Genomic DNA, 20,104 nt, shown 5'->3' with positions numbered 1-20,104 from the left:
CTGCTCAGATAAATTTGATTTCTAGGAAGTTCTTATCTCAAGGGAGCATTAATTTTTTCATGGCGCACGGTATGCCAGGAACTAGTGGGTGATACAGAGGTGCTAACCCTTTTGTAAGAAGTAAGGTGTTTTGTTGCAGTGACCTGTTGTCGGTAGCCAGAAGTCTTTCCCAAAAATTGAATTAGCTTCTGGAGTGAAGTGATCACGTGCGTGTACGCTGTCTGTAGCGACTGTTGTCTTGGCCCTGGGCTTCTATGATGCTTTTGAAACCAGTTGGTGCCTCCTGTAACTGCGAGCGCACGTCCACATCTGTCTGTTGCTTGGAGCAGAGCTCCAGCATATGTGTTTTTCTTTTCCTTCGTGGGGTTGTTTCTTATTCTGTCCCGATTACAGGAACTCCCATCCTCTTTCTCTCATTATTCATTCATTCTTGCAGCAGTTCCTCTTGAATTGGTTATCCTCATTAGGCTGTGGTGGAGAGGGGAAATCCTGCTGAAATGTAATTGCTCACTAATGGCTTTTCCTTTGTGACATTGTGTTGGTAGCGTCTCGCTGTGGGAGTCTGCTGGATTTGCTGCGTGACTGTGAAGCCCACAAGAGAGGTTAGCCAGACAGATTTCAGAGTTCTGCAATTACTCCATTGATTAATCTTCACTCCAGTAGTTCGGTGACAAAAGTATAAAAGTAACCCAACCTTCAGCGATGAAGCCAGTCCTACACAATGCCGCTCAGCAATAGTGTTTACTGCTGCCCTGAAGCATCAAAAGGGTGATACTTAATGAGGGCAAAAGTGCACGGAGCAGCTGCTCAGTGCAGCTCCTGGCGCAGGAAGGTTTTGTGATAGCTTGCCAGCTAGAATGTGAGGGATCGGTACAGAGGAATAAGATTTCTTTTAGGGTGAGACCAATGAGCAGATTTCTTAAGGAAATCGGGTAGATCAGAGACAGAGAGATGATGTAGTAAATTTAGGCACTGTCACGTACTCGTTATTTTTAAGCATTATGTGGTGAGGAGCGCAGTGGGAGGATGCAAGCAGTCGCCCGCCTGAAGCCTCATCTGCGGCTGAGGAAATCACGCAAGGGATACTCTCGCATTACCTTTGTGCTCCCTGGGCTAATCTCCCCAACCGACAGCATCCTCCAAGGCTGCTAAGAGTGTAAGGGGCTGCTGAGATTTGCATGGTGAAGTCCTTTTCATGTTTTTGCGCTTTCTGGGAAGTTGGGGATGCCACCAGGCTGGAACGATTCTCTGACACGTGAGGTGTGGTTGTGCATTGCCAGGAGCACCCACAGTGCAGCAGAGAACCTGAGCTGTTTTGAAAAGCAGCTCATCCCTCTGCTGAATCAAAGGTAAAGCAATGCTCAAATTGCCAAATGCTAACGAGCGCGCAAAGAGACTGGCAGCAGCACGACGCAGCAGTACCAGCAGGCCTCTAAGCAACTGCCGGGGCAGAAACAAGCCAATGTGCATATGGCCTTGATATCAACTGCCGCTCGCTGTCGTCATTTTTTTTCTCTTGCTCACTTGTCCTTGCTCAAGTCTTCGTAGGTGGATTGTTGTTTTCCCTCTTCGTGCAGGGAGGGCGAGTGGAGTCAGGGCTTTCCAAAGGCAGTGCGCGGCGAGCTTCAGTGTGTGCTGGGTGGCAGTAGGAAAAGGATCACGTTGTTTGCTGGTTCGTACAGTGCTGGCAGCTGGTTTTTATTCGCATTCTGTAGCCTGTTTTTATGATTCTTCTGCTTTTCCCTTGAGTGTTTCTGTGGTCTTTGTTTTTACTCCCCTGCTGGGATTGGAGCACAAGCCGTGGGCGCTCTGCGCTGGGCAGGCTGGACACCCTTGCGGAAGTTTTTGGGGTGTTCTGAATTTGGGGTAAATTTTCAAAGCCCAGGAGGGGTAGTTCTAATTTTGAAATCCAGATTTTCAGCTAAGAGCTCTGCATCTTAAGAGCTTAGGGACTGGAATTACCAAATGTGGTTGTCTTGGTCATTAAATATTAAACTGAGGCTGTGCCTGCTGGAGGGCTCATTCAAACATTGAAGCACTCTGAGCCATCAGAGGAAGGGGCTGGGGGCTCCAGAGTGTAAAAGGATGAATACTGGACTATGCTAAATATAAGATCCCAGAAATACTAATACTGCACAGATAGATACGCGTAATCCTCTCATGATTCACTCAGTTTGCTCTGTTTGCCTTTAGAAAGACAACATTGCGAATGAGCTGTGAGAAGGGGCTGGGGTAGCCGTACGTCATACACCTTTTCATTAATATTGCAAAATCATATCAGAAGCCATCGGCCACATCTTGGCTTAGTAAACTTGATGCTGGCTGCAAGTACCACGGCCTCAGCTGTATTTGAGCTTGGAGCAGGGACACACAAGTACATTGGGGCACAGAGAGAACTGTCGCTTCAAGGGCAGGTCGGGGGCCGTAGCCGTAGGCAGTAAATCCATCAGCTTCCAGCCTCCTCCCTTCCCAAAGTTTCCAAACACTACAATTCTTGCTTCCTCAGGTAGAAAAGTGCCCCACAATGGAGGCCGCAGCCAAACGAGCTAATGGAAATGTGTCAGTCTTCACCGAGATAAAGAAAGATGCACTTGTCAGAAGCTGTGCTCAAATGCAATTAGGCAAGCAGAGCCCACAGCCCCGCTGCCTCTCCAGGGGCCCGTTTTATCGCTTGGCACTCGCCAGCACCACTCCAGGAATACATTTAGGAAGCTATTCCAGCAGCCAGGCACAAAGCTACCATCTAGTCTAGATAATACCATTTCCCCCGCTCTTCCTGACATCCCACTTCACCGATGCGTCAGTCTGCGGGGAGGGTGTTGCTCAGGAGCACCTCCCGCGCCGCCGCGCTCGGGGCTGTACCGGGGACAGGCTTCATTTCACATGCCAGAGTTAGAAACTGAAAAGAAAAAACCCGGCCGACAATGCATGTTTATCCCAGATGAACGGGCACGACTAATGCCTGAGCACTTGAAGTCTTATTTACTGTGGCTGGTGGAGGGTCAGGTTCTTGGTCAGCAGCCGCGGGGGGACCCACACTTTTGCACCCAGAGACCAGCGCCCGCCCAGTCACTGCAGGGTGCTGACGGATGCGGTGCAGGCAGTACTGGAGCCAGGACCAGACTATCGGTCTCAGCCAGGCTAGGAAAGGCAAACCTGTATCATCTGCTGCGTCCGCTTAAGGAATACTGGCTTTGTACACCACCTTCTCGGGAACCGGTGGATGAGAAACCGGCTGGTACGGGGACTCCAGGCTGGAGTCGTAGCTGCAGATGGTGAAGTTTCCAACTGGGGGGATTAACACTGAACATGCAGAATCAGAAAAATGTGGTTAATAGTTTTCAGTTGTTTTAGGATCTTTAATCTATAAAGGACTTTGCTTTGTCAGGGTAGGCTGTAATGACTCTGGCTTAATGCCACAGCAGCCGAGAGCCTGACAATTTACTGTGCCTCGGCAGACAAACGGGCTGACCAGAGCCTCTGCCGATAAAAGATACTCCCCAGCAATTACATCCTTTCGAGCAGGAGGCTGCACATTTAAAAAAAATTAAGCTAAGCTGCTGAACAAGAAAATGCTGGGATTCTTCCAAACGGGGAAAGCTTGTGAATGAGCAACGTATTAATGCTGCACATTAGATGTGCCCCTAAACATCTTTACCTACTGTTAAAAAGAGGTGGCACTTTGATATAATTGCTTCTTGGCTGCAGCAGCCGGCAACAGAGCTTGGCTGTTGCAATAATCCCTTGGGAATAACACAGCTAATTAAAGCCTAGGAACTGGTGACCAGCAGCTTCTCCTTTCTCTCTGGCTGTGTCTGTGCTAATCAGAGGTAAGTAGATCTCAAGGAAGTTTTGTGCTGAAATGTGCTAATTGGGGAAGGAAGGATTCGGCTTCAAAGCTTGGTGCTTTATCAAATCCTAAATATCCCAATGCGATGAGTTGAGAGAGATTCCAGATCCCTGCTTAATAGCACTGTGCTATTAAACACTGTGCTTACAGTCATGGGCATGGCATATGTCAGTCCCACGGCCTCTTTTCCGAGTATTGCCTCCTGCTGCCTCGCTTAGGGCTGGTGTTTTGGGAGACAGATCTTATAATGTGAATGGAGAGCTGCTTTTTTTTTTTTTTTTTCTTTTAAGAGATGCTAAATCCCCCAAATCTTTGGTGAGGTTGACGGAACTACAGGTGTTCAGCTCCTGCGAAGGCCAGGCCTTGGGACTCTCGCAGTCAGAATCCAGAATTAGCTGGAAAAACCTGCTTTCGCCCAAGCAGCCTTTCCCAGAAGCACCGCGCTCCTGGGGGTTTGGCAGAGCCCATGCGGGTCAGGGCACCGATGTTTTATGCCCCTTGAGGGTGCTCTGCAAGCCGAGCTCATCTCGTAGACCTGGTTTTATTCTTTTCCTAGGGGAAATTGATGGACTTTGCTGGTTACTCCTGATTTGCAATGGGTTGGGCTGTCCTGTGTTTTATAGCACCTGCCTCAGAGCTGGGCACTCTGGTAATCCCAGTTAAGGGCAGGCAGCTGTGCCTGCCTCAGACACGGTGCAGCCGAGCTGCCTGCTGCTTTGCCACTGAGGGCAGCGGCTGTGGTCTGACAGTCACAAGTGGACTACAGTGGTATTTCATTGCTCAACGGAGCCAGGTTAATTTGCTAGCAGAGGCGCTGGTCCTAGAGGAGACCTGGGAGAAGGGGGAGGAGAAGCGAGAGGCGAGCTCGGACCTGCTGCCCGGGATGCTCAGTGGTGGCAGCGGAGCAGCAGGGTGCACAGCCAGCACGGCCCTTGCGGGTCGGCAGCCGCAGGTGAGGGAGCCTACCTGAGTTTGTGGTTTATGCTGGGGGTTGAGGGGAGGCGAGAGCACGCAGAGGTGGTCAGCAGCGTGGCTGTGCCACGTATGCGGCGGAAAGGGACAGATCTGGCGCATCTCCTCATTGAGGAGCCAAAAGGCAAGAGCAGGCGGGAAGGAGCAAGGTGGGGGTAGAAAGGGGGGATGGGGCTTTGCACGCTGCCAGGGGCAGAAAGAGCCAAAAGCAAAAGGGCGTCCACTGCGCGGTAACGGAAACAACCCTGGTTTTGTTCCTCTGTCGACTTGGTCGTGATGCTGCATTGGGTTTTCTCATGAGGGTGCGTGGCAAGATATGGCAGGGCGAGTGTTTGGGGGAGAGACCTTCTCGGGGCATCCCACCTCCCGCTGCAGCAAAGTGACGTCAAATAAAAGCAAATGGGATTTTAACAAGGTTTGTGGAGTCCTTCTCTGTAGCTGGGCGGATAGCTGCACTTTGCTGAGGAGACAGTAAGACAAGGCTTTCCCTGGGGATAAGTGAGTGTTTGCTTTCTCAGGAACCCACATACGCACCTTAGAGCTTTGTGAAGTGTCAGTTTTGGAAGCCCTGTGGGTCAGCCACCACCGAGCACGGTGGTGCAAGACTGGGTGGGTTACAGACACCCAGCAAGGGTCTGCTGCTGGGAATAACCACAGGAAGGAGAACAGATTGAATTACCGAGTATGGGACACTACAGGGACCCTGTAAAGTTATTCATAAAACCTCAGCGATTCTTCTGATCCCTTGAATAAATGAAGACAGACGCTGGAAATGGCTGTACTTCACTGCACATCTTGGGTTTATGGCATGGAGAGCTCCATGGTGGGGAAGGTCATCTTGACTGGGCTGAGTCCAGCGTGCAAGCCCTGCTGGGGCAGCTCACCTGCTGGATTTTTAGTAATTTAGGTTTTGTCCTAACTCAAACACCCACTCTGAACTGTCTCTGTGTCCAGGTCTGACTCAGGAGGTGGAGCTGGCTTGAGTGGCAGCAGAGAAGTGGAGGGTGAAGATGGCTCTCTTGGGTATCCTGCTCCCATCACACATGAAGAGGAAGAGGTAGAGGTAACAAAAGTGATATAATCTGAAATTTAGCGTTGTAAATAACCGGTACTGAATTATCAGCGAGCGCATAGAGGTTTCTAGTTCCTCATTCCTACTCCTAGTACTCCTGTACAATAAGAACGTTTGCACAGTCTCACAATTGAGAAAAAATAATGATACAAGCTTTAGAATATGGTAATGCAACGGAATGACTTAAATGACTGGACTGGCAATTACTGGGTATTACCTATTCAGGAAGGGTCGAGTAAGTGGAGGAAGAAGCAGCAGCAATTTTACATACTCTATAGACTAAAACGGCTACCGAGCACGTATCAATGAGCGTGATGATAAAGCTCAGGAAACAGGACTAATGGGCCCACCAGAAAACAGATGAGCTACTTTTTAAGCTCATCATTGTGATGAAAAGATAAACTGCTGGAGCCTGCTTATCCTGGAGCCCAGGATAAACTGGGCACTCTGCGCTTCCTGAAATTATTTCTAGAAGGGCTTTCCAATATGAGATCCTGGATATGTTGCTTGGAGCCGTATTATAATGTCTAGAGACAAAAATCAGTGTCCTGGAAGTTGGTGGTTACAGAGAGTCTGGAGTTACCCACAGATCTATGCACATCTACCCACATATAAATGTACGTATTTTCCGTTTCTACCCCTCCTTTAAAAAAACTAAAACTAGAAGGAAAAATTGGGTAAACTTGACTAGAAATAAGAAAATTAAAAACAAAATGTAAATTTTTAAGACGCTAGACAAAAGAAATAGAATTTTTTAAAAAAACTACAAAATGAGGTAATCTTTGGTTATACAGCCAGGAGGTTCAACAGTGATATGAAGGCAGCGATTAAAAATAAAAAAAAAAAAGCATATGGGAAGACAAAATAGGTAGTTGCTATAAACTTGATGGAAGAGAATACAGTCTTGATAAGGAAAGCTTAAAAAAGACGTGACTAACAAAGATGACACAAGAGAAATTTTAATCTATTAGGACCAAAAGCAGTGCTCAAAATGCGGTGGGGGCCTGCTGCAGACCATAAAAGTACTGGTGTTGGGTATTTCTCAATTTAAAGCAAGTGGGATGGTGTATTTGCCATTCTGTTAGCACCCAGGCAGAACAGTAACAGGACTGAAAATAAGCCCAGATATGGGCTTAATGCTGGATACAGAGACAGGTCAGTGGAGCAACAGAGGGCAAAGATGAAGACGCGGGTAAATATAGGCCGGATAATCTGACATCAGGGATAGGAATCTGAAAACAGGATCAGAAATCCATTAATAAAGAATTAAAGGCAAACATGCAATTGAAATCCATCAAAAATAGACCTTGTCATTCAACCAGGCTTAGTAAGTCTAATTATAAAGACGCATCACCTGGCATGGCACTCTACAGTATACGCAATATTTACAGATAACAATCTACAGTATAAAATAAATGATGCACATGTGGATTAAGCTCTCAGACAGTTTGCCACTGTCCTTCAGACAGGGATGCTTCCTGCGAGATTCTGCTCAAATCACTGCTAGACCTCGTACTATCTGACGCTTTCATCAGTGACTGAGAAGCAAATCTAAAGTCACTCCTGAAAGCGCTGGTAAGCAACAGAGTGGTAGGAAAACACACAGAACAACATATATTGCTTAGCAAGCCAGGCCCGCCAAACAAAGTGGGACTTAATTTAGCATTTAGCTGCATTAACACAAGGAAGAAAACTTTGTCCACAGCTGCAGAAACAGGGGTGGTCTGTATCTCAGCTATCCCAGAAAAGGCTGAGGGGAGGTCTAAAACTTAGCACTTCTGTTGCCAAAAAGGTTGACAGTCTTTGAGGGCATAAACAAGGAAGAAGCGAGTAAGAACGTCGTACCTTCTGTACAGAGCAGAAGGGAGACAAATCTCAGTGTCAGTTCCGATGTCCCTTCCTAATGTCAAAAAAAGGAAGGTCCGAGACGGTATGGAAATCCTGGAGAAAGTTCTTCATCAGGGAGAGACTTAAAGCAGCTCTGTCTCTTCAGCTTATGGAGAAGACCAACAGCCCCCTTCATTACTGTGTGAACATGTTCAGGGAGAAAAGGCCAGGTACTAAAATGTTTTTTATTTTGCAGGCAGAGTAAGAAGGAGCAAAGGCTGGGAGCTGAGGACAGACAACTCAAAGTGGAAAAAAGGCACATGCTGGTTACAATGAGGTGAGTAACTATTGGAACAAATTAGCAAGGAACTTGTTGGTGTAAGAGCACTGATATTTAAAAGACTATGTTTCACAAAACATTTGTCTCCTGTTAGAGGCTGTAAGCCCAACACGCGTGACTCACACCACCCTGGCACTGCGGTGGAATTGTGGCCAGTTACACCAGGAGGAAGTACCAATTACCGTTCTGGGGGCAGCTGTGATGGAAAAAAAAATCCCTTAAAAATAAAAAGCAAAATAAATGCAATTGTTCAGAATTTGGACAATGCAAAAGGACTTCTTTCAGGCAATTAATTGGAATTTTACGTAGAGGTGAACTTGCTGTAATGGCAGGTAACGCATTTCAGAGGTTTCTGTTTTAGCCGGAGAGTGGCACTTGGAGTAGGTATGACCTAGAGATTTGAGTCCTCGGTAATGGTGTGCCCGATTTCCACTGACACTAACCCCCCTTTCACACAATGCAATTAAATTACAAACACAAGCGTGGAAAGCAAATCAGCTGCAATCCTTCAGCTTCATTTGTTCTTCCCTTCATTTTAAAACTATAGGTACTCATCAGGCGTCCAGCAGGGAAGTTGCACGCTTATTTGATGTTTTGTTTGCACAGCAGGTAGTAATTTCAAAAGTTTTGTTGTGCTTTTATTTTCCAGAGTAAGTTAACCAGCCTCCACCCAAGAAGGCATATGTGCAGCCCTCCAGCCCTTTAAAGATGTGAAGCAGCAACAGAATGGAAGGAAGAAAATTTGTCACTGAACTCACTTGTAAGACAAGTAGCAGGTTGCTAAAAGGCACTGCTTGTAACTTTGCACAACAGCCATACACTGGTAAATAACAGATGTACACACAGTGTGTAAAGATAGCAATTATTTGGTAATAACAAAGATATATAGAAAATTTAAAGTATCCATAGTAGCTTCAAAGCGGTTCCATTTACTTATGTTCTAAGGGTGTACATACGTTGCAGCTGAGTGAAACCCAGGGCACAGACCTAAGCTGCTTCACATTGTGATGCAGGACTAGCGCTAACGTTGGTAAATGAGACAAAAGCCTAGAGGAACTCCTTTCCCCACCCTTCAGCCCGTGTGGAGTCAGCTACTGTAACTCAAGAGTCGGGGGACTGCCTGGCTCCAGGCGCAGACAGATTGTACTGCTTCCAGGGCCAGCCCCTTTTCCCACTCTCGGGCAGCACGGAGCCTGCAACAGCAAGAACTGACATCTCTACCCGCCCCATGCTGAACTAGGAGCTCTAGGGAAGCATGATTCAGACCTACCCGAGTGCCTCGGCCTGGGCACAAGCCGAGCTTGTGAGCTTCAGCCCAGCACTGCCTCTGCCCAGGGCTCCTCTGAAGCAGCTTGGACACCTTTGCTCCGTAGTGTTCCAGGTTTCAGGAAAGATTATTAACATTTATACTAGTCCCAACACTCTGCCCAACCCAATAAGCCTTCCCTGAATCTGAAGAGCTCAGTTCAGAAAGCAGAGTGGTTTTACAGCTAATTAGCCTACCTGGACCTGCACGGCCTCTTGGGTGTGAGCACACTTCTCTCCCCGCAGATGCCCTCGCACCCGCATTGCCCAGGTAAGCTCAGCCCTCTGCCTGGACACTGGAGTCCGACACACCCAGCCTCTGGCTGGAAACCCCGCTCCAGCCACTGCTACCCTGTGGCTGCTCGGAGGAGCAAAATCTTTCTTTACAACCTCCCATCCACACACCTACCCGTTTGCCCGAAGTTTATTAGTAAAGGAAATTCAGCCTTGCACGTTAGAAACTTTACTCCAGTAAAGCATGGCATAGTTACAGTTTCAGCACGTGGAAATCCTAGAGGCTGTTTGCTGTTATTTACTTAAGTGACATTTTAATTATGCAGAAGATGTTAAAGGCTCACTGTGAATTAGGGCTTCTCTCTTCTTTTGACAATGACATTTTAACTCCCATAGACTTACTTAACACACACTCACTGCAGACTTGAGATAGTTTACAGACGGACAGGTAACCACAAAGTCAAAACTAAAAATGCAGCAGGACAGAGTTAAACAACAATCAAAAAAACCCTCCACAGCTGCAGCGACAAAATGAAAATAAAGCACCAAGAACAACTTAGCTTGAGAGACTATTCCTTTCAGGCATATCAGTGTAAAGACTGGAGCTCTATAATTTAAGTCCTTCAGTACACACAAAGAGACTTCCTGAAATAAATTTAAGATGACAACTAATAGCCAACAGACAGCCACCACTAATTATTTAATGAATCGTGTATTGAAATCCGCATGGAGACAACTGAAAAACCTGCCTCTGATGTAAACATTTCAGCATCAATAGACAAAACAGTAAGTAATAATTACAAAAGACACTCCTGCTCCAAAATCTGAATGAACTACTTCAACAGCACCTATATATATAGGTAGATAGATACTTCAAATTCTTCAAGGTCTAGTACACTATGAAGATCTTTCGCAATCAACTTTAACATCACTTATTTGTTTGCCATTATGGGTCTCTCTCTCTCTCTCTCTCAACACACACAGAGGCACAAAATTTCCTTCTTACCTTCAGAAAAATTAATAAAAAGTAAACAAACTGTGGTGTAAGAGTGGCCTGAGGTTAATTACTGATATTGCTACAAGCAAGAGAAAAAAAATCAAATGCTTCAAATTAATGTCTTGCAAGTATGTTGTTTGTGGGTGGCTATAAGCACTTTTAAAAACAATACCACCATGGGAAGGACTGAAATAAGGCAAGAACTTCACAAACCAAACCGCCAGAAATACCAAGCCTTTATTACAAAGAAAAATTATTCCACAGAAGAGGTTGGCTTGCTTCCATGCATGCTGTCAGTCATATCCACCTGCTGAGTGTGGAGAAGTGCGGCTGCTAGATTCATTAATTCCCCAAGACAGCATTAGGCTTAGTTCTTGGCTACAGGTGCGTGGGCATTTTGATTCAACTGAATTGCTGCTAGAATTTTGTTGCCAGCATTGAATGGACCAAAATAATGAACCTGACTGTTGGACAAGCCAAACACCACAAGGGAAGAAAAGAAAATGTAAAAAAAAAAACCCAAACACACACTGGACACTGTTATCACTAAGAGAAGTCAAATGACTTGCTTTACATTGTAAATAATTTCACAAGCAGGGAAATGAATATGCTTGAGTCTTATCTTCACTTGGGGAGCGTGAAGAATGTTTGCTGAATCCTTTTATTGGTACGTGCAAGCACACGGTCACGAAGCCTGAAAGCCAGCAGAACTAGATTGAATTAATGTTATCTATTGTTGTTTGGATTTTGAACAAAATTGATGGAGTATGAACCGGTTGATGAATCCTGTTTTATCTGGAAATTTTCTGTTGACAGGCCAAAGGGGCGGAGAACCAAATTCCCAAGATCCTTCAGTTTGCCTACAATGAAAAGGAGAGATAACACATTAAGTATTAAGCAGAGGGAAAACTCCCATTGAATTATGCCCAACTACCCAGGCCAGCTCTACTAATTTATCTACTAATTTAAGGTGAATGCTGTGGAAATCTCTGCAGTTTGTTGAATTATTTCGGCTCTTACATGAATGAAAAAAATCCCAATTGTGATGTAGTTACTGTCAACTTTGGGGCTGAAAACAGATCACCATGCTGGTTCTGAATGGTTTGTCAGGCAGCCCTGATGAAGAGCCAGTGGCTGCAGACAGTCATGGCTACGTGGTTATAGCTGTCCGGAAGCACCTTACTTCCTCAGTTATAAGCTCTTGAGGCACGAGAGGTTAACAGCTCACAACAAAGCACTGGTCTCCCCTATACTTACACTTGGATATAACGCTGATAGCTGCCAAAATTCAATTTTCTAACACAAGGTTTTCAGTTCTGGTCATTGTTGATGCAGCTACAGCTCTATACACAATCAACAAACTAGCCAATTTCCCAGACTACCAAAAGAAACAATGAAAGCTAAAGTTCAAACTGCTCATTTGTAATTATTAAAAATCCCTTTCTAAATGTGTACATTGATATAAAGAAAAATAAAACAAATTCATCCTTACAACTGTGTTTGCACCAGCAAACTAAGCAGTTCCATCTGAAGCATATAACTTTACAGCCATTTTGCCTGCAAAAAAACTCAGCATGGTGGCATGCGACATGACATCATTAACTCACTTTCAAAACTACAGTTCTCCAGGACTAACTAGTTGCTAAGAGCTCTAAGCAACTATTATTTAACAAGCATCGTTAAATATACATAGGGTATGACAGTTAATAAAATCTAAAGGTTTCTATCAATATGTATGTATCATACATGCTATCTGTCTCTAGAACACCTATAAAAGGGGAAGGGCAACAAAAAGACATCCTTTTTAAAAAATCGTATCTATATAGAGATGATAGAATAGATAAAAAGCATAAAATTAAACAAGAAGCAGAGGTAACAACTTCAATGTTGGCTAAACACAGGCTGAGCCCCTGGCACGACAAGACAAAGGAGGAAGATGGTCAGTTTTCCAAGAAAAACATTATTTTCCTCCTGGCTTCAATGCAGAATTGTAACTACTTTCCCAAAGCACAAACAGGAGAAGTTTTGGCAAGTTGAAGCCTACCCAAGGTTTGCATCCACAGGCTACACACCTTTCAAAAAGCATTCTACCTTTACTACATCTTCAAGGCAATGGATTTTGTTTTGCTGGGAGTTTTGTGCGTGCACACAGTGGGGAAAAAGTGACAACAACATCTGGCACACAGGAAATCCAGTTAAGCAACTGAAGTAGTCACAATCATGTAACTAAAATGTGCAAATGCCACACCTATTCCTACTTGTATCTGTGTGCTTTCCGCAAGCCATCTTAAGTCACGAGAAACACCTCTGTTATTCTAGTCATCTTCACCTTTATTTCTGTTTCTAAACTAACATATTAGAATCTAACTGCAAAGTCATATGAACACTTACCATTTAGTTGCTTTGCTTTTCCTAAATTCTTTTGGTTGTTTGAAAACCCTGTTTCTGCCCAGCAGTGCAGCCCGGCAGTGCAATCATCACTACTGCTATTAAGTAAGTTTCCTCACTACAATGCATCAGCCAGAATTTAGTTCAGGCTTTGTTGCTAAGCCATACTGAAGCAGTAACTTCACAGCAGTGATAAAGCAGTATAGAAACATAAGGAGCAAAGCCGTATGTAAGTTCTTTACAGAAAGAGACAAGCAGTATTTATGTTGCACAAATGGAGTGCAAACAGATCAAGAGATTTGCCTTGCGTGACACTGCAGGCCTGGGACCACGCTCAAAACAGAAATCGTATCCAAGTCTGAACTTATCCCATGGAAGTATGCCCCTTATCTCTTACAATCTGGCAACAGTTCAAGTCAGGTTGGACACCATCACCATAAACCAAGATACGCTATTTTTTCAATCACATTTCCAAAATTGAATTGGGGGCAGGGGGAGCTTTTTTGAACACATTCACAGAAAATACAAAAAGAAACAATAGCTGGGGAAAAATGTAAACATTTTATTGTAAGGAACGACTAAGTGCTGCATAAAGAAACTAACAGTTAGCATTACTACGGTACTCCTAAATATGCCAAAGTCATTAAGATCTTGCACCAAAGTGCTGGTTCACAACTGGGTATCTTTCAGAGATTTGTGTAATTACTTTAAAGCAAGATTGGTCTTTGAGAGTCAACATGGAAATTCCGTGGCCTTACACAGGAAAAAAGGCAACCTTCGCCTACAAAAGCAGCTAGTTGGTGAGACAGAATTTTTCTTCAATTTGTTTTTTTTTTTCTGCATGGATTAACAGATGAGGTGGTTGAGCAATCTGGCCAAAGTCATTCCAGTGAGTGGCTCAGCTAGGATTAGCTTCTTTGTACTGGTGGTGGTTTGGGTTTTTTTAAGCTACACCCTGTTTAAGCTATTAAGTTCATAATTTTATACTGCATCCTAAAAGCGTTTTGGTTATAAAACTATAAAGTTGTTCTTAGCATCTCTATGACTGGGATGAATAGTTGCTATCGTACTTCTCGACAAACATTTGGTCATTGCTTAGCTTCAGGTTTGGGGTGAGAAGTGTCTTTGTCTACTGGTGGAAGAATCCTGGCATAGTCTGGCATTGCTAGAGCCAGTTGTAAACAGTTCACAAGTTATCCAGGCACTGCAGCTGGCTCAGGAGCAGGCAGACGAGTTTGCCCGTTTCAGGAAACTGTGAAAGGTCTTTTCTAATTGGAGTTAGTACGATGGCTCTTTTCTGGTCATACTAGAGCCAATAAACACAGGACAACTGTCTTGGTATTCTTGCTTGTAGCTAGGCCAGCTCTTTGGGAGAAGCTAAAGACTATACAATATATTTAATACTTTATTCTTCATCTCACTGGGATTGAATAATTAAAACAATACAGTCATAGGTCACCTTCCTGTTCTATCACTTAAATCCATATACAGCAACGCCTTTTGGTGCAGCCACATTTAATAAATTGTTAATGAAGCAGAAGAAAGCCTTGCCTTATCCGGGAACTCAAGCCCAAAGCATTGCTCCTGCTGTCTTGGCGCACATAAACCCATCATTGTAGGAAAGCACTATTTCCTCCTCCCCCACTCTCCTTTCATCCCTAAATTAAGATCTGTAGTGAAGTCCAACCTCCCCCTCCCCCCAAAGAAAAGCTCTCTTAAAACAGAGACCGTGCTTGAAGGGAGGAAAAAGGCATGTGGAGCTGTGACTCAGCTGCAAAGAGTTCTCAGCAGTCAAACACTCATTTGTCCCCGAGCAGGGTCACATTCTCCTCTCTGAGACCGTATTTTCATAGATCTTGTTCTTTATATTTTAGAGAGCATATGTGTACTTTTCACCTGGAATTCCAGCATGTTAGGTTTCTTCAGCAGAGCAATATTCAGAGGTTAACAAGAAAACTAACTGGTAAAAATCAATTTAGGTCTCAGAAGTCTGTGATTCATTACTCACCTAAACTGCAGTGTAACATACTGCTGCAAAAGGCAGATGCACAAAAAGATTTCTAACGATTTACATTAAGTTGGAACAGCCAAAATTAATGGCTATTCAGTCTTTCTGGCAATAATTCTAGCATAGTTGCTAGTGGTAATGTGGTGTTTGGAAGTTGAAAAGCTATATATTGTTCATGTTAATTTTTTTTTTTAATAAAAGACAAATTTCCTGATGAAGTCTCATCTTTCTATTACTTTCTGTATTACCAACATTTCTTAAGCTATTAAAAGAGCGAGGGTAAATCCTTTTCCCTTCCCTAAATGGTAAGTGAGGGCTGAACTAAAAGTAACTGTATATTAGCTCTGGTTTGAACTATTTAAAGTGACCTCCCTATATACAGTATTGGGGTTTAGCAGCTTAGCTGCAAATACAACACACCCTTCAGTATCAAAAAAAAGAAACTTATTCTTTAGGCACTAAGCTTAATAAACATCTTTGCTGATCTCACGTCACTGAAAAAATCTCTTATTGGCAGAAAGGCCCAGGTGATATGCTCTAATAGGCCTTCCCATTAATCACATTGATAATCAAGTACATTTCACTATTTTCTGGAATGCACTTGTTTATAACTTAAGCTGAAAGTCCCAATAGTTTTTAATTAGATTTGATGAACTCCGTGTGTACAAGATGGGTTACACAGATTGGGATATGTTCCATCCCTTTTTTTTAATATCCAATATATTTGGCTGCCCTGTAGCCATGCAGTAAACTCTACTGTTGTCACAGCCCCCAAGCTGCTAAACCTTGCTAAAACTATTCCAAACTTCCCCTCTTCTCACACCCTCTCCCCAAAGGAGCTGGTCCTAGTTATCACAATAATTATAGTTTCTCTAAACAAGACTAGCTTGTTGCTCAATAGCTGGAAATCTTTGGCTTTAAAGTCAGAAGAGAAATAAAAAAAGAGCACAGAAAATGGTCAGTATATGTTCACATCCCGGGCAATTACTAAGGCAGAATACGCTGACGTTATGAAAGCATAAAGGGAAAGAGCCACATGGATTTAAAAGCTACTTTCAAAGTGTGCTATAAGTTAAGCTTTCATTAATGTGAAACTCAGAGGTTAGTTCGTACTGAGCAAACTTCAGCGGCAAGTGGCAGCACTAACCTGCAAAGGCTGAATGGAAAATATGAAAATAATTTAAATACAAATGTCAGCTTTGGAAAAGTTAGTCCCTTGCAGAACACATAGCAGAAATGGACTTGGTTTGGCAACAAAACATGTTTTTTCTAGTGACATCAACTTCATCCATCACATGCACTACCACTTGCACACAGGAATTCATAGTTAGGTAGCCTCGAGGAAAAATCCAGCCAAGAATGTGTACTCTGATTTATTTACACACAATCACTTAAGAAGTGGTTTCAGCTTCTGACAAACTCTGTGGTAATGAGCTGTAGCACTGGAAAACAGGAAACACACTTGGGGAAGGAGGAAGATGCACTCCATTTATTTTGGTTTGTTTGTACACAGCTCCAGTTTTCATGACAGTGTTAGTTAGTTGGGTATGCCAGGACTTAGTTTTAGTTGAAAGAATACAAGCCTAGAAAAACAATGTTACTGGCTGATTCACTGACTAAAATAAGAATTCAGTATCCAAACTTCAAAGGAGCCAAAGCATGAAGTGTGACATTCTTTCTAAAGATTTTGTTGGTGATTAAGTTTAGTGTCAGTGCTCCTGGACCAGGCCTAGCCTGCAGCTATTTGGATGCATCTGACTTGCCCTCCCAGAACCAAAAAACCTGGGGTACAACCCAGACACCTGAGCTGACAGTTTGTAATGGTGGTTTATAAAGCTGGATTTATTCTTTCAGTATAGTCCCCTTGTGATTAGTGAGGCCCTTTAGACATTGGTAACAATGGTACAAAGGGAGTGTTCAAAAAGGATCAGGAATTGTTTTCGTATTACTTTGTGTTGAAACCTATCCCATGTCCTACAAATGGGCATGATCCTTCTGGAGATTTTCTGCATTTGTCATTTATTTACAGCACTATCACACTTAACCTTCTTTATTTATGGCTTGTTCTAAGTACAATGGTGGAAACAGAATCTGATGATGTAAAGCTCTAGAAAGCCTCACTGCAACTTTACTAGGTCAAAACAGGTACAAAGCAAGAGATAATCAGACTCCCTGCACAGCAAGAAAAAAAATAAAGTATCAGCTTCAGCATAAGCCCTTGAAACAGCCTCTTCTTCCAAAAAACGTTAAGAATTAGTGTTACAGTATGCAAGACAGACTGAGTTTATTTAACCTGACTCTCTGCAGAATAGCAGAACACTGTCTTCCCCTTTCCCATCCCAAACCCTCAAAGCCTACTCATCTTAAAATAGCATTTCATCTACTACTTGTCACACCTAGAATGAGTAAACAGATAACTACCAAAAGCTATTTCTGAAAGAGGTTAGGTACACATAGTTTATCTTAGACTGTCGTTTGTCCTTACTCTTTTGTGTGGATTTTCTAAACAGTACAAATTAAAAGATTATATAAAAATACTCATTTTAAAAAGCACCAGAATGTCAGATGGGCTTATGTAGTGTCTGAACCTGTAAGAATTAACAAACCCTGTTAACTAGGAGACAGAAGACAATGTTGACAGCAGTCTTTTTTTGGGCGGGAGGTTCTCCCCAAAACAGTTAGTTTAACCATAACATTGTGAGTGGTGCAAGGAAGTACTTTATACTTAAGTTTACACATGAAAACCAATCTTGCTTGAGCAATCTTATATAAGTAGTTATCCTTTTGAAATACATCAGTCCAGTTAAGGTATTATTCAAGCAATACCATACAACACGATGATGGGGGCACATACATTCAAATGAGTTATATTAATTAAATTCTCTTTTCTACAAACAAGCAGTCTCAATAGTATCCTTTGGTATAGAACTGTAAAAACTCAAGAGACAATGAGCTATGCAGTTAGGAAATCTAATTCCACTGCTAGCAAGGCCAGATGCCTGTTTGTAACACTAGGTAGGTCTAATCCAGCCTCCACACAAACAGAACTGAAATACTATATAAATCAAGGTAAACATGAAGACTTGGAGATCTATAGGTTGGAAGTGCTACAAAAAGAACCAAATTTATTTCTTCAGACACAAGCTCAAACATGCTCAGTTATTAACAGCTGGTTGACTTCTTTTACGTAAAGGTTTAGTGAAAACCCTATTTTATCCCTTTCATGGGAATGTTTCCTTTGAAGGTTTACTTGCAGAGAGAAAGTGCAGAGCAGTTGGTCTGTTGCAAACCATTTTCCCCTGCTTTTACATGCATCAATATTAAATTGTTTTAGAAGGTCTTGAGCATTTCTTTCCTTAAATTTAACTAATAGCCTTTTCTGTATGGGAAAATTATTTGGCTAGAACTTACTGTAGGGTGAAACCAAGCAATAGAGAACTACAAAGAAATCAGGACTCTTGTTTAACACAGAACAAGTATTTCCTTTAAGATTTACCTTTAAGATTTACCTTCTTTAAATTTTATACAAGAGATTCTACTCATGCATTTTTATTTTTCTAGTAGACTATGAAGATTATTATGCAAGTTATATGCACATGCTACTTACCTAACATTTCTTTCTTTAATTTTTCATTCCGTTCTTCAATTTGTCTAGGTAATCGCTGTGGAGAGAGATAAAAATTGGAATCAGACCCATGCTTTCAGTAACACTGTAGGTTTAGCTTATGGAATTTTCAGACACATACCCAGGATACACTGTTTATGGCTTAAAAGGAATCCTTATGTCAAACCACACTTATTTTATTTCCTCTTATTTTGGAAACCTGTAATTCATCCTATGACATCAGTTCACATAAACAGTAAGTCGTAACTTTTAAGTGCAGGTTTCATACAGGCATACATTTTTACTGCTGAAAAACAGATCTGATCTGTTTGCTTGGGATTTTAACTGAAAAGCTTATGGAATTTGAGAGACTTAAAATTAAAGTATATTTTAGCCCTATCTCCTCTGCTGCATACATTAAATTTGGTAAGAGAGGCTAGAAGAACTAAGCAAGCATAGCACTTGACTTCTGAACATGAACACAGGTGTAATGAGGAAAACATCCATAAAGTCAGTTCGCAATGGCATCACACTTCAGGGAAATCCACACTGTGAAAACACGTATGTCTTCTGAATACAAATATTTTATCAGAAGATCACCGAATTAACTGTCTATGAACTTCAGGACATAGTTTAATGAGCAGCATCTTATTATGCAATATACGGCGTAGTTCTAAGGAGGACAGGGTGTTACAAACGAGGGCCTTGACCTGGCAATTGATCACGGGGAGGGAACTCCAACAGTTCATCCTGAGCAAGGTACTAGTCCAAGTAACAGTTCATTAATGTGCTTTTTCCCTCCTCACAGCTGGCATCAGTGTTAAAATCTGTTGCACCATCACAAACAAACTTATCACGTTTCTAATGAGCATTATGTAACTGCATGGTCTATGCATTCCTAATGATTTGAGATTCCCATTTATGCCTAGAACAGCTGTGACTCATCTTCCATCCTTAAACAGTACTGGTGTTTTGCTATATGATTGTAATGATAATTTTTAATTAGAATTTTATATTCACTACAACTAAATTTACCATTGTATCATTTAAATTTTGCATTTGCTATACATCAGTTAAATACAATATTAAAACAAAATACATTACGAATGACAGTCACTTTTTATACATCTTTTTCATATTTTGCAGAAGTACTATTTCAAGCTTTTATACTGTGCTTATTACTGGATAATTCTGGCAGTTCTGCATGCAATTATATGCGTAACTGCTGTCTCTTCTTGTGGAGGTCATAGCAAATAAGACAGATCTGCTGTAATGGTGCTATCAGTAAATTAATTACAGTTGCAGACTATGGTAACAGGTGTGGAATTCACTCCTGATACAATTCCCTTGTGGTAATTGGCTTCTCAACATAGTTAAAGAATTCATTTCCTAATCTTGTTCCTTCCTGTCATTTACAGCTCCAGTCATCGTGGATAGGTTTGTCATCCTGGTATCATTGCTACAGTGAAATAAGATGTTCACCTCAAGAAAAAGCCCATTGACAAGG

The 20,104-nt window shown here is 42.6% G+C and overlaps 1 protein-coding gene across 2 annotated transcripts in view; it reads right to left on the bottom strand.

Annotated features, from left to right (window-relative positions):
* Positions 1 to 10,813: 10,813 nt before the first annotated feature.
* TTC1 (tetratricopeptide repeat domain 1) overlaps positions 10,814 to 20,104 on the bottom strand; it is a 33,249-nt gene continuing 23,958 nt past the window's right edge. For both annotated transcript variants that reach the window (XM_076349649.1, XM_076349648.1), the window contains exons 7-8: positions 18,601 to 18,655; positions 10,814 to 11,457 (exon numbers count right to left, since the gene is read on the bottom strand). In XM_076349649.1, the coding sequence (XP_076205764.1) occupies positions 11,324 to 11,457; positions 18,601 to 18,655 (189 nt within the window). In that variant the 3' untranslated portion in view covers positions 10,814 to 11,323. The remainder of the gene's footprint in view (positions 11,458 to 18,600; positions 18,656 to 20,104) is intronic.

This window comes from Aptenodytes patagonicus, chromosome 12 (genome assembly GCF_965638725.1).
Source record: "Aptenodytes patagonicus chromosome 12, bAptPat1.pri.cur, whole genome shotgun sequence".
Lineage (NCBI taxonomy): Eukaryota > Metazoa > Chordata > Aves > Sphenisciformes > Spheniscidae > Aptenodytes > Aptenodytes patagonicus.
The sequence above is the reverse complement of the archived record's forward strand: the minus strand, read 5'-3'. Positions and strand labels throughout refer to the sequence as shown.